The 15,390-nt window shown below is 39.4% G+C and overlaps 1 protein-coding gene across 1 annotated transcript in view; it reads right to left on the bottom strand.

Moving 5' to 3' along the window:
* Positions 1–4,794, bottom strand: part of WDFY4 (WDFY family member 4) — a 132,534-nt gene extending 127,740 nt beyond the window's left edge. The window contains exons 1-2 of the mRNA XM_030453090.1: positions 4,534–4,794; positions 342–456 (exon numbers count right to left, since the gene is read on the bottom strand). Of these exons, the coding sequence (XP_030308950.1) occupies positions 342–456; positions 4,534–4,794 (376 nt within the window). The remainder of the gene's footprint in view (positions 1–341; positions 457–4,533) is intronic.
* Between the last annotated feature and the right edge of the window lie 10,596 nt (positions 4,795–15,390).

The raw sequence follows: 15,390 nt of genomic DNA, 5'->3' as shown, positions 1-15,390 counted from the left end.
ATGTATGACAGCCACCAAGAGAGCCATGTGGGGATACCAGCACTTTTCTCATTAAAGATCCTCAGAATATTGTGCAGCCTACTCTTTTACAGCATAGCCTCAGTATTATACCTTTCCAGCCACAAGAGTTCCAAATCCAAGATCAGTATGACATACAAGGCCAGATCTTCACTGCAGTTATCCAAAACCAGTGCTAGCTCACACCTTCTAAAAGATCTGTTTTTCTGCACCTATGGTTTTCCTGTTCCCTTTATTCCCCTGATGGTAAGCATAGAGGACAGCTGAATGACAGCACATTCCCAGAAAAAGTAGATACTGTGGATATGGTATGGGATCATTACCTGCAGGCTTGCCATTGAGGTTCCTCTCAATTTCTTTTGTCAGAAGCTTGGAAACCTCACTGGCTAACAGCTGAATGTTGGGGAATACGATTACTCCAGCAGACACTTCCCAGGCCTGAAATCCAAGTATAACTGTTAAGTCTTTCTAATACAGCAAGTCCTTGGTAGATTGAGAAGTACTAATAAATATAAATAATCATAAAGGTAAAATTTCCATGCAAAATTCTCTCCCTGGCTTGAACATCCTTTCTTTGTGGAAAGACTGAGAACTGGGGCTGTTTAGCCTTGAGAAAAGAAGGCTGAGAGGGGATCTTATTAATGTCTATAAATATCTGAGGGGTGGGTGTCAAGAGGATGAGGACAATCTCTTTTCACTGGTGCCCATTAATAGGACAAGGAATAATGGTATAAGCCAGAACAGTGGAGGTTCCACCTCAACAGGAGGAGTAATTTCTTTACTGTGAGGGTGATGGCACAGGCTGCCCAGAGAGGCTGTGGAGTCTTCATCTCTGGAGACTTTCAAAACCTGCCTGGATGTGTTCCTGTGTGGCCTGCCCTAGGTTACCCTGCTTTGGCAGGGGGGTTGGACTGGATGAACCTTCCAACCCCTTCCTATGACTCTATGATTAAAAAACCACAGGGTAATACAGGATTCCCAGGTTTGCCTGAAACTAAACTATTTATTTCAAGTCCATAAATTTATAAAAATCACAGGACAAACAAATGAACAAAATCCTTTTGGTTTGGGGTTTTTGGTTGGTTGGTTTGGAGTTGTGTTTTGGTTTTTTTGTTTTAATATAATCAGAATTTTTCTGCCTTTGAGTTCTACTCTACTCTGGGAGTATAAAGCATATACACTCAGTATTTCTTGGCAGACAGAAATAATCTTTGTTGCAAAGTAAGGAAACAAAGGAAAACATGGGGAAAGGAGATGAAAAATATTTTGCCCAAACGGGACTGGATGTGATTTTACAACATCTAACCTGTCTGCCCATCTGAGATTAAGATGTAGCCTCCTAGGCCTTGAGTGAGCACTCTGCCTGGCTATGAATTTACAGCATTACAAGTCACTTTCCACCATGAGTATAGATCAGTTGTAAGAAAGCAAAAGATGCACTTCTAAAGTGCTGAGATTATGAGAACAAATATTAATGATCAGGATTTTTAAAAACATCCTATGCTATAATATGCACCTCTAAGTAGAAAGATATAGCCCTAAATGCATGCCCACTCATGGAAAACTAATTTATAGACAGGTTTATAAAAGTCTATAAATAAGCCTGCAAATTACTTGCTCAAGATTGGGTAAGCAATTCAATGCAACACTGATAAGAGGAACAACAGCAAGACTTAATGGTTCCATGCTCTGAGACTGACAGATTCTCTCTCAAATGTTTCTGAGCCTTGACTTGGGGAAAAAAAATACTTCAAAAGTAAGAAAAGAATTATTCAAATGGACTAAAACTGTTGCATCCGTCTGGCCTCCAAGAATCAGATACCATTACTTTTATGTGGAACATCTGATGCTCAGCTATCAAGCAACACCTACATTTTACAGCATTGACTCCACCCAGCTCTTTTTTTCTGGGTTACAAAAGCACTAAAATGCAGTCACACAGAGTGTTTGTCAGCTAATTTTAAATCCATTAGCAATATTCAAAGAAACATTTTTTTCAGACTTTGACCATAAATGATTTTCAGAGACCTTCAGCTGCAGAAGCAAGATCTACTAATACTTTCATTTCTGATGCAGAAGTGGGGGAAGAGCTGTAAATAACAGAAGCAAAGTGAGCAAATATAATGAAAAGAAACCCACAACCACTTAAGAATATACTGTATTTGTCATTAAGCTATACCCTTTTTCAGAAGAAATCAGTGATAGATCCCTGCCCCTCAGCCTCAAAGGGAAACACCCTCTGTATGCTTTGAAAAGGATTTTTGTACTCACTCTTCTGCTAACTGAAAGAAAAGGATAAATTTTAGAAGTTGACACCATACACAGCAGAGAGCAGTAATCAAAAATTCATAGCAATGCTACCACTGTGAACATAGTAATTAGTCCATCTCATTACAGACCAGGCCAGCAATGTTCTGGCTTGATTTTGTAGGTGATCTTCCTCTCTAGAATATACTTTGCTTTAACCATATCTACTCAGCTCTATATTCATCTTTGAGCCTACAAAAGATTTGTATCTGGAAGAATATAAACTTGACTGCCTTCAGGGAAAAATCAAATAAAATTATACCAATGAAATGTCATTTTGTTTCTTCCTCTTAAGCCTGTTTCTGCATGTTTAGAGTTCTGTGAAGTTTCCCAAGTCTGCTGTTACCATCTCTCCTTCCTATTCCATGCTTCCTGGAGAGATGGTGACTCTAAAGTCATCCATCCATATAACAGAACAGTCCCATACTTTCTGAGGCTCCAAGAGGGAATATGCAGAGGGCATATTAAAATGACTCCTGTGTAGGCCTTTAATTACATTTTCCTCCAACATCTTTTCCTTATACATGAAGAAATATGAGTAAGAAGCCCCCATGCCCCAGCTAAAGCACCCTATGACAAAAAGACAGAGATGCACAGGCATCCTTGTGATCAAACAAGGAAAGAGAAAGCAGATGAAAACTCTCCAAAGAGGAAGAGGACTTATGCAGAGTCCCTTTAAACAGAAGGCAACGAGGTACTTTCTGTAAGAACTCCCTAATATGTACAATTAAGACTGAGATATGTTGCCCCAAGACAGTCCAGGGATTTGGCAGAAAGCAGAAGGCTTTTACATGAAAGGAGTAAAAGTCATATGGTGGATTATACAATGACTCAGAGCTAAAGAGTCATGTTCTCCACAATCTATTCTTAATCAATGATGGAAGTTCAAAATGCTCTATTCACACATCTGAACCCAAAAGCCTACAAAGCACTTCAAATATGCATTGATACATCTAAGAAAAGTAAAGGGGATGAATCTCTTAGGGGAAAAAATCAAGTGTTAAACTAACAAGAAATTCACTTCTCCATTCTGAATATATTCTGTAGCCAAAATATCCTTTAGAAATTTAAAATCTACTCTTTACAGGCATTACTGCAATTCAGGAAATCCCTTTTCACAACCTAAATCATGTGTAGTTCAGTCCTACAGAAGAGAAACACATGATGGATATGAATAGGCACAGCACTGTCAGTCCTTTTGCAATACTCAGCTTGGCTTCTGGGTTAATAGCTGTCTTTTGGTCCACTGGTACTGAAGTTTATTTCTCATGTGTCATGAGAAATAAGCAGTTTCCTTCTTTGCTGCCCAGTTTTTAGTTCCTAAGACTTTTAGACTTTATAGCTTTCATCCCTTGCTTAGTTACAACAATGTCCTCAGTCCTTTGAAAATTTCATTCCAATAAATTATCTTCACATGGAAGGCATTCTTGCTATTCATACTTGGTTAATGATCAGCAAGTCTAAAATTGTCCTATATAATCTCATCTGAACAAGACTTGATTGCTTCATATTCATTATACATTATCCAAAAGCTAAAACCACAACAGAATTAAAAAAAAAAATGGGTATTTCAATTTCATTGTAAATTTGAGGCAGAAAAAATTCAGCCTAAGAAAAAAATACCTGCAATACATTGCTGACAAGACATGGAGGGAGAAGTCTGGAGACACTATATTCAACAACAAAGCCTATCTTTGTTGGGATGAATTTGTATCCTCAAAGCATTAAGAATGTGTATTCTGCATGGAGTTTCAAGAAGAAGGAAAACAGGAGGTCTGAAAAGAGCTCTAGGAAAAGCAGAATAGTTGGCTCTTGATCCATGCAAAAAGGTTTTGTCTTGTCACTGCCATGTCTTAGGAAAAAAACAGTGACCTGTTCAGTGGGTACTCACTTTGAAACATGCCTGTTTGTTTCATCAACATATCCCTTTATAGAATAATATCCCTTTATAGAATTTAGCCATTCAGGAAAGTAAAGCAGTGCTCCCCATATACTTTTCTCATGTTAACTTAGAAGGGTAGCTACACAAAAGGACAAGAAACTGTTTCCTCAGGCTCTCAATGGAATAAAAGTAATAATCACCTCAACAAAGGGATCATGCTCCAATTAACTCCACTGTCAGTTTGGGTGATCACTGAACAGATGGAGGAGCAGAAACTTGAATTCACAGCCTTGGCATTTGCACCAAAGCCAATAAGGAGAACAAACCTTTAAGAAGAGAAGAAGAAAGTCCAGAAGCCTTCTGTGCTGTTCCTCTGGGATTAGAAATGGAGCCACCTGCTCATACTCTACAAACTGTCTGCCTAGAGTCTCCCACTGGAGGGTATGGTTCTGGGTTATCTTGTCCTTGCTGTGAGAGGGGTCTCCCAGCAGTTCTGTGTTTTCTGCATCATCAGGGCTTTGCTTTTGCTCTCCTGCTTTACCAGATGAATCCTCCAGCTGCCATGTGAGTTCAGCTGCTTTGTCCATGCTGAAATGAGAACTGAAATTGAAGGTAACCATATTACTTACAGTTAGTGTCATCTCTTACAAGTCAATTGTCCCATGAAACTAGGGATTGACAGTTTTAACTTCTGGAGCTGGGGAGTTTAGAAATATGGAAACACTGACAGCCACTGACTCTTTTCCAATTCTGCCAGTGAAGCAGTCTGTTCCTGCAGAAGAGCATTGCTACCTTGCCATCACAACAAGCTCTCACCCATGAGACATGTGTAGGTGCTACACAACTCACCTGGGTTTTCACAGAACAAACTGGTAAACTGTACAGGAAATCTGGATTCCAGATCCAGCTTTGCCACTGAGCAAATCCTCTCCCTAAACTTCATTCACCCCACCTGTAAAACAAATCACAACTATCACCATAATCAGGTCTGCAAAAGAAGAGTACTACCCAAGAGCCAGTTTACACATTTCATTGAGTATGGATGATAAACTAAGCTGCACATCTCTGATGCAATCTCCGCTTTGAGTATGGTTGAATCAATGGCTAGAGCAGGAGCTGTGTGGAAAAGCCAAGTATTCCCCACATTAGTGCTGGCCCAAAAAGGCAGCAGCATTCAGCTCTTCTATATTGCAAATCTATAGCTCTGTACAAGAGGTAGCTTTTTTCTCTACAACATCACAATATGTTTTGCCATTCCTCTGAACTGAAATGGATATGCCTCAATGAAGGAGTAAGGTGCTTCTAGGAGCCTCATTTCCATCAGATTGAATCTGCAATGGGTCTATCTAGCACTATAGGTAGAAGGATCCTTCTGGTATCCCTATCTCATCCCTGAGTCCTCTCATTTACTTTGCACCTCTTTTCAGCCAGTCTTCTGGGAGGTCACTGTCACAGCCTTGAACCCACAGCAATCTTGCTGCTTTGCCACAGCCCTCCAGGAACTCACCCTGCTACCCAGAGTCTAAATAATAACAACACATCAATAGAAATTAACCTTCTGCAGTTTCCATCAAAACCAGCCATATGCTTACTGGTGTCTGGGATGTCATGTGCCTGCTGAAAATATGAGACACACATATTATCATAGTGTGGGCAGGCAGCTGGGGAGCTGTCATCAAGATAGATATATCTCATTGCTTTAGTTATCAAAAATAGTGTCTTTTAAGAGCCTGGAGGAATTTTTAGCACGTCATTACATCCCCTCAAAGAAAAACACCAATGTACCTCCATTTCTAATAAGTTGGTTCCTTCTCTTTGATTGCTTGTGAATATAAATGTTCAAAAGCAAACAAAACTAAAAAGCTGAGTCAGATTTCCTGAACTCCTTAAAACAGTGTTTTTTAAAAATAATATTTTAGAAATTTAGAAATTATGAGACAACACAAATTCTATATTTGGGATTCCCTGCTTAGCCATCTATCAGTTATGCAGCGTGCATCCTGCCCACTCCAAGCCAGATGAACCAGTTTCACTTCCACACTCATGCAGTAGCTCTATACTGAAGAGATGAAGGGGGGAAATTATTCTGTCACTGCACATCACACTACCTGAAGCAAGCTGATGGTCCCAGCAGACACATATCCTTGCAAATATGCAAATATGCAAATATGGATGCAAATACTGATCCATCACACTCCAAGTGGCTTCTCATACCACAGTCTATACTCCACCCTTGGCTAGCAGCTGGAGGGATATAAGACTTTGATCAGTCTCCAGGAATGGCAATCTAGAACTTTTTACCTAAGCAACATTTTCTGTTTCAATGCTCTTGTCTTCCTTAGTTATTTGTGTTAAGACAACACATCCCCGTGAGCAGAAAAATTGTGATGAGTGTCAGCACACAGTAAACAGGAAGACATGGTTCCTCATGACTCTATGAGAGTTACAGTTATCATATGTCATACTTAACCCTGGCATAGGATTTTGGCCCACTTTAGTCATCTTGAAGCTGTACAGTGTGTTGAGAAATCCTGGGTAGTCTTGGATAAGTTTCAGTGAGGATAGTTGGGTTACTTTCTAACAATGAGACTGCTCTCCCACCTCAGATGGCACCGTTCTCTTCCTAAGGGAAATATCTTACTTTGGAAGCTACTCTGCTAAGCCTAAATCAATCCTAGGTAACAATTCATTGCAAGGGACTACATTCACCTTAGTTATTTCTATAGAGAAGCCCAGATGAGGAGACTGGGGCATGAAGAAGTCAAATAAAGTGCCTACAGTGGCTTCAGAAGGTCAGTGACTGACCAGTCAATGGCACCATTTGAACTGCACTGCACTGAATGGCACTACAATTCTGTTCATCAATTGTCACTCTTTCTATAAATAATTTGCTTAGCATGCCTCTCCTGCAAGTGGCACAGCTAAGGTAAGCAGGGATAATCACAAAAAAGTCTTTATTGTAAGTATCTGCAAAAAAATATCAGATATTTGAGTGTACGTGAAAACCTTATTCTTCAGAGGCACATGAAAGCAAAATAAGGATTGCCTCCTTACTTACTCCAACTGTCCAGACATCAAGATGCATACTACACTAAATATCAGACCTCTAGTACTAGGACAACCCACTTTTAATATTCTTTCTCCTAATAGCCTTTTCTTGAATATTAAAACCCAGAATTCTTCTGATTATCAAAACACACAGCTCACAGCACCCCCAAAATCCACTCTTGATACCCCCTTCCTTCCCTTGGCAGCCAAGATAAACCTGGACAGTAAACAGTCAGAGCAGTCATTCATTTTAAATGATAAAAACAGGGATTGCTCTACCTCCCCAGGAAAGCTGTCTGATATGTAACAGACCCAAGAATTAGAAAGCATTGCTTGCTTGTTTTATGAACCACAAATTTTAGTTCTCTCCCAACTAACGACAAACTCCCTCTTTGTGGCTCACACTACTCTGTTCCCACAGGACATGACTACCTCAGAACACACACTGAGCCAGACAAGGTCCATCTTCTACTGTCTTACCTCTGTTCCTCCCAAATCACTTTGGGTCTTCCTCCCTGAGCTCCCTCTGCCTTTCTTAAATTACCTACACCTGTCTGTTCTAGGTCTAATGATCATGCTGGAAATTGTTCATGAGGAAAACTTAGAAACACCTCGAAAAAAATTTACACTTTGATGTTACTGTATTAATCTTCTCCAAGATGAGGACTGCAATGAATTAAAACAAATTGCAAAATTCAATATCCTACACATTTTTGCCAGACCCATTTAATTGTAAAATCTCCAGGGAAGGTATTCTTTTTCATTAAGTTTTGGCACAGTGCTTTATACAATAGAAACCTAACCCATCTGGTCCCTTGAAATACAAATAGCTAAAGTGTACAAATATCAAAGGAGTTTTAAAACAATTATGAGTTTGAAGAAGGTTGATTACTGTTCAAAGAACGAATCCCATCCCAGTAGGACACAACCTCTGCTTTTTCAGTAATATAAATGACACTTCAGCTTGTTTCAGGAAGGTGCAACACAATTACTACCAAAGGAGCTGCACTCATTTACTCTAGGACTTCATTTGTCCAAGCATATTTTTACTTTCTGAGTAAAATTCTTACTTTTCTGAGTAAAATATTTGCTTTCTAAGGTGGACAAGGCAGTTGTCAAGTACAGCCTCACAAGTCACTAATTCAGTTTCAAAGACTTAACTGGATTTCTCTTTATTTTTGTTCAAAGGGCATCTCCATACGGTCCAAAAATAGCTGTAAAACTGACTTAGGCTCTCCCTCCTTTACACCTTATTTTTTGCTTTCTGTTTTAAAAAGTAGCTTTGAAATATCTAATTGGGAGCAGTTTCTTCTCAGAATTGCATATACCGCTATTGCAGCCAAATGAGATGCAGGGATATCGGGTTTAATTGCTTTTGCAACGTGGTCCTCCTGGAAGCAGTGCCACCATTTCAAGTGCAAACAGAATGCTTCTGGTCAGCCACGAATGATACACTTGTAACAAAGTCGAAGGAACAAAGCCAGGGCAATTCTGATCATCTCAAAACAGCTCATTAGGTAAGGACATGCACTTAAAACAAACCCAGCAAGTCTCCACCAGCAGCAGCAACAGATACACCCCTTACACCTGGGTTTCTATTATCATCCCTAGATTTACTGTTGTAAGCAAACCACTGATCCTTTTTCCTCCTTGTGCTGCAGTTTAGGGTGAATTTGACTGAAACCTTCACTGTTTGTAAAACCTTCACCTAACACAACAAACCAGTTGCAGGTAATACTGCAGTATCCTCCAACAGTTAACAGTCACAGCAAGTTTCAACATACCTGGTGTCCTGGATTCAGCAGCTCCTGGTGAAGTCAGTAACCACATCCAGAGAAATGAGTAAATGAGTTACTGCCTCTCTGCTACTACTGCATCTTGGTGTATGCAGAAGCTCCCTCTCTGCTCTTTAAAATTTCCCCTGTGAATCACCTGATCAGCTGCTGCATTCGCTTCCTGGGGAAAGCAGAAGAGCAAAAAACCCCATGCTCAGGACCCAACAAGCTCCCAAAGCAACAATTCAGTTTATGCACAAACCTAGCAGCCATCACATGCTTCTCCCTGGGTCAAGAGTGACCAAGTATTTCTCCCCTTATGATATTCACAAAGAAAAGGGGTGTGTGTAGGGGTGTGTCCTTTGTTTCATTTTGGTTTTAAATTTAAGATTGACCAAAAACTACAGGAATACAGTACCACAAAGATTATAATTATAATCCTTTCTCTAATGTAGTACCTGTACAAGAAATACATTGGAATGCTGAGAGGAATGTTAAGTCCTTGATCTTTCTACTAAAATGGTTGAGGCTCAGACCAAGAAGTAAACAAGCATTATAAACTCACAGGCAACATGAAGATGCCTACATTAAGTACAGGGCTGGAAGAGAACTGCTTCCCATTTGTCTAGTTGCTTTTTTTCTCCCTAATAACACACTTGAATGGCTTTATAATTGGTTTTAAAAGGGAGGTTGAGTTTAAACATTTTTGCACAGGAAAATTCCTTAACTGCTTCTCCCAGAGAATTTTACAGTGATCTTGAGAATCAGTGGGATTCTTCTTACAGTAACTGAAGCCTGAGGGGTTTTTAACCTACGTGGTTAAAGCCATCTATTTTCTTTTAACATCTACATCTGAACCAGACATACAGTGGGCTTCCTGATGCAAGGATCTGGAGACAAGGTCCACCATCAAATAATGTCCTTTTTGTCTATTTGTAAACTCTCTTCTTTGCCACTCCAATCTCCACATGCAGGTAGGAAAACCCCTTTTCTTGCTTTTACAGTGATGATACCACCCCCATTGAGGTATCTGAGTTACTTTAATGATATGGCTAGAAGCACAGCAATTCTCCAGCTTGAGGATAGATGTCAGCTACTGCAGGTTTCTCCTAAACCACAGCTTGCAGTCCATTTCAGTTGCATTCTGTTCACCAAATGGGCTGACTGGTTACACCAATAGTGAACACATCCTCTGGAAATTGCTGTGCAGCTTTCACTGGCAACAGGGCTGATAATTCAGCCCAACTGCAAACCCAGATGGGCTGGAGTTTTGCCAAAAAGCCTGCATTTCTCCCTTCAGCAAGTTTCACTCATAGTAAACATAAAACATAAATGCAGCTGATTTTGCTGAGACAACAGAATTTTCTGATGCATGTTCATAACTTTCAGTCTATTAAAAAAAACATTTAAATGCATCATGCCCCTTTCAACACTGAAAAATGTCCAAAATGTGAGCTAGCTGCAGGGCTTTTATCGCACTCTGTCTTTTCTATTAAAATGCAGATGGTTTGGGGGTTTTTTTTGTTTGTTTTGCTTTGATGTGTTTTTGTTTGGTTGTTTTGTTTTTGTTTTTTTTTACAAAAAGAATGTTGATTAAGAAATGTTCATCAAATAATTTTTTCATCTCCTTAGTATCATAAAAGAAGCAGCTCCATTTCTTTTTCCTCCCCTCTTTTCAAAGACAGAGCAGAGGCTGACAGAGAGACTGTAAAGAAAGGCAATGTAAAATAAAAATATAAACCATCTTCTTAACCATCATTTTCACTCATAATTTTTCTCAGCAAACCTTGAAATCTTCACCGAGTTCAGCTCCTTCAGGAAGTCTTCCCAAGAAAGTCAAAGTAAAATTACAAGACAGAAAATTACCTTTATCCTGGTCCAAATCAGGACAGTAGGCTATGAAAAGCCACAGGACTGTGAGCTCAAGGAGCTCAGTTCCAGTCCCCCTGGCAGACACACAAGGTACACCCGGGGGGCTGGGAAAGCCACAGCACCTCTTTAGACAGGTTTTCCCTGGAGGACAGAGCCCTGGGGAGATGGGAAATAAAATATAAACCACAGTATATCCAATAACCTGCATCTTATAGGTCAGGCTGGGGCAGTAGTTTTCAGCCTTTTCCAATCTGTGCAGTCCTGAAGTAGCCTCCTATGAACACAGCAAGTGTTATTCTACTGCTTGAGAGCCTCCTCCTTTGCTCATCTTTTGTGACTCCTTTAAAAGTAGTCAGGGCGTAAGTGAGGATCACTGGACTATGTAAACACCCTTAATAATTTAAAATAAATTCTTTTTTAAATTTATGTATAAGTAAATGCCATCAAAATTATTCCAGAGCTAAAACAATACCAACTTTTAAAAACACAAAACAAAAGAAGCCACACTTTAAAAATTTTTTTTAAAAAGTGAAAACATTCTTGTTGAAAGTGTAAGAACCAAACATCTTGATCAAATGAACAGTATCTTTTCCCCTTCCTTCCCTCCCCGAAGAAAAAAAAAAAAAAAGTATCAATTATGAAAGTTCCTCTGGAAATTTACTATTATCTGGATAGTTATTCAGAAAGTTTCTGTTTTGATTAAGTGCCACCTACTGACTGGAAAAAAAAAAAAAAAAAAAAAAAAAAAAAAGGTAAACACACAGTACTTACCAGAAAATATCACTCTCAGACAAAGCCTCAGACAAGAACACAAGATACAGTTATATAAACACATACTGACCAAGAGCTATTCTCTTGGAGGATTTACTCTTTTCACTCTGAAGAAGCCAAAATCTCTGCAGAGAACACCAGTTTCTTAAGTCTCAGGAATTAGTCTAGCTCCTGTTTAACAGCCCTCTTTGGGTTGCTAGCTTTTGCCCTTTTGGCATACAAAATTCTGGACAGAAGGAATTGGGAAAACTGATGAAAGAAGTAGCTCTGCTGCTTCTGATACTCTGGTTTAAAAAACAGTCCTTAAAGCTGAATGGAGGCTGTGGCTTCCTTTTTTTCTTAGGAAAGGACTGCTTTTAGGGTTGTTCAGTTAAGTCTGTACTAGGCTGGAAAATAGTAAGAAAAATCTCCTGAATCACTACTTAATTTATAATCAGATTCTACATTCATGTATTCTATTATGCTACACATTTGACCTGTAAGGGTACAGAAAACCCTGTGCTGCTTCTCAGCAGAAAGTTAATATTAGACTTAATTTGAAACTCCAATGATAAACACATAAAAATACTTTGTTAAAGAAGCAGAGTAGAGGCAACAAATAACTAGTAATTGGTTAAGTGATTACTTTACAAGCTCAATATATTCAGCAGAACTTGAAAGCACAGCTTTCACATTAGAAGTAAAAGCTGCTACCCCATGCATGGAGTAAAGGGGGAACTGGTAAAAAAATGCAGAAGTTGTGCAGAGGGGCTCCTCATCTCAAGAGGGAAGTGCAACTGGCTTCTCTGAGGCTGTGAGTCAGACAGGAGTCCCTTATGCTCTAATGCCCTTCCAGGGCTGGAGGGCAGGGGCTCAGAGCTGAAAAATCTGCCAGTTCCTTCTGCAGGGCTCCAAGTTAAGATGCCAGTTCAGACAGAGGGCGTGTGGAGTTGTCTGAATGGAAGAATTGCCTCTGTAAGCAAGGAAATGTCAATGGCAGGCTTCACATGGAGGTCTTAGCAGGCTTATTCAGTAATAACAGTAATAGGAGTTAAGCTGTCTGAAAAACAGACCCCTATGAAAAGTAAAACTTAAATGGTTGTTTTACATCTCCTTACATCCGTCACTACACGATCCTTAGAGGAATGTGCAGATGCATCTAACATGAAGGAAGTAGAAGTCTACCTTGTAAAAGTCTGGGACCAACACACTTTCAGATTGTAATCTGCAAGGTTTGTCACCTTTATGCCAACTATTAGCAATGTAGTAGTAATAGTAGTAATCAATGGATTTCAGGAACAGCGTGGCCACCAGGTCCATGGAAGAGATTCTGCCCCTGTACTCAGTGCTGGTGAGACCACACCTCGAGTCCTGTGTCCAGTTCTGGGCCCCTCAGTTCAGGAAGGATATTGAGGTCCTGGAGCAGGTCCAAAGGAGGGCAACTAGGCTGGTGAAGGGACTCCAGCACAAGTCCTATGAGGACAGACTGAGGGAGCTGGGGGTGTTCAGCCTGGAGAAGAGGAAGCTCAGGGGAGACCTCATCACTCTCTACAACTACCTGAAAGGAGGTTGGAGCCAGGGGGGGGTTGGTCTCTTTTCCCAGGCAACTCTCAGCAAGACAAGAGGGCAAGGGCTTAAGTTGTGCCAGGGGAGGTTTAGGTTGGATATTAGAAAGAATTTCTTTACCAAGAGATTGATCAGGCATTGGAATGGGCTGCCCAGAGAAGTAGCGGATTCTCTGTTCCTGGAGATATTTAAAAAGAGACTGGATGTGGCACTCAGTGCCATGGTCCGGTAACCGCGGCAGTAGTGGATCAAGGGTTGGACTTGATGATCTCAGAGGTCCCTTTCAATCCAGCCAATTCTATGGTTCTGTGATTCTGTGAATGGTCAGACTATTGGCAGAATTACCATTAAAAATCTGGTCAAGGTCAATATCATGGCTTGTGTTTTATTATGCACAACTGGAAATGAGATCCATCTTAAATGCCATCCTAAATTCACAGTTGATGAGCGTACGGCTATATTACTTAATGTAGATATGCTAGGCTCTAGTAGTATTTTAATTTCTATTCAAGTTACTATTCTTTTTCATTTCCATCAAACTTTTATTTTCTAGTTTTATTTTTTCCTCTCTAAGGAGATGAGAATAAAGAGGAAAAGGTCAAAAAATGTGCCTTTGCCCTGCTAGAGATATTCGGAGCTCTTCCCTTCTTCCCACACACTAATTTTTCCCACAAATATCAGAAATATGCAAAGCTACCTTAGAGCTTTTTAGTCGCTACCTCAGCTCCAGATGTTACCTGGTTTGTGCGTGTCAGCAAGAACATGGGCAGTATTCATTCTGAGCATCTTTAGTATTGTCACCTTTCTCTCCCAGAGTCACCAGGTGGCAGTACAACAGAACGGCTTCCAAGCTCTGCTACACGACGCGGCAGAAATCATACACAGCTGCAAACATAGACTTCATTTTCATGTTATAGTTGCAACCTCTGTTTCTTTTTTTGGATGAGGAATGGACATTTGTGGGAAGAAAAATGCTTGTAAATTTGGTCAGCTTTGACGAAGGAAAAAAAACAACCTAGGGCATATTCAACTGAAGAGGGTTTTTTTCAGTACTTTCAAAGTACTTTCAGTACTTGATGTTCTGTTTTAAAAGGCCATTGAACAAAAAATACTAGTAAGGCTAAATAAAGCATAACATAAACCAGAATATCCTGAGATAAATTGATTTGTGGGGAGTAAATTTTAAGAAGGTCATTTGGTTGGTTTTGAACAAAAAAAAATTATATCCACAAAACTTCAATCAGCATTTCAGGTCTGTAAATTCAGTAATACAGAGCTTTCTATTATATATTTCCCAAAACGTAAATTTCTTGCAGGAACACAATCTTGGGAACTATCTTGCTAAGGATTTAGAATCATAGAGTCTTTTTTGCTCCTGACTTCTGATTTTCAAATTAAGTATCCCTGCACACACTTATTACATGATATGAGACAGAGATTCTATGAGGTGACAGTCTCCACAAGAGATCATATCTGAGAAGACACTTATAACAATACACACTTGGACAGTCCAAATAATTCTGCTCAACATATTTAAATTCAGTGAAGGAAAGGGAAGAAGCATTTGTCATCTTCTAGGAAAGACGTATCCTTGTAATTGAGATGCTGATTACCAAAACTAAGACCACTTTTATTAGGATTACACCCAATGCTGACTTTAAAAGATCATTTAAAAAACATTTAAAAAACAAAGATGCTTTTCATGTTTTTAAAATGTTTTGATCAAAAAAATATTTACCTGAATAAATTTTCAGGTCACATTCTTGCTTAATAATCAGTATTACTTATATTAACACCATTCTATAGGACCTTTTTCTTCCATACATCTTGAAAAGTTTCTCAGAGAGGTCAGATGTAAAACCTCTATTTTTAAAGCTGGAAACAGTGACATTAAAAACTGTAGTGATATACTAAGGACCATATTGCCAGCTAGTGTCAGAGCCACAGATATTACCTGGGCCTCCAACACCCAAGTTCAGAAGCCATTAATAATTTCAATTCTATTCTAATTTCATTATTTTCTCCCCTGCTTAAAATTTCTCCTCTGCTTAAAATTATTTATAACAGAAGAAAAATTAGTCAGAGGTAAAATGAAAACATTAGAAAATTATAGCTTCCTTGAGTTTTCACCTAGCCTCCAGTTTTCTCCCTCACAGAATTTGAATCAGATCT

The sequence above is a fragment of the Calypte anna genome, chromosome 6 (assembly GCF_003957555.1).
Source record: "Calypte anna isolate BGI_N300 chromosome 6, bCalAnn1_v1.p, whole genome shotgun sequence".
Taxonomy (NCBI): domain Eukaryota; kingdom Metazoa; phylum Chordata; class Aves; order Apodiformes; family Trochilidae; genus Calypte; species Calypte anna.
This window is presented reverse-complemented; position numbering and strand designations above follow the sequence as displayed.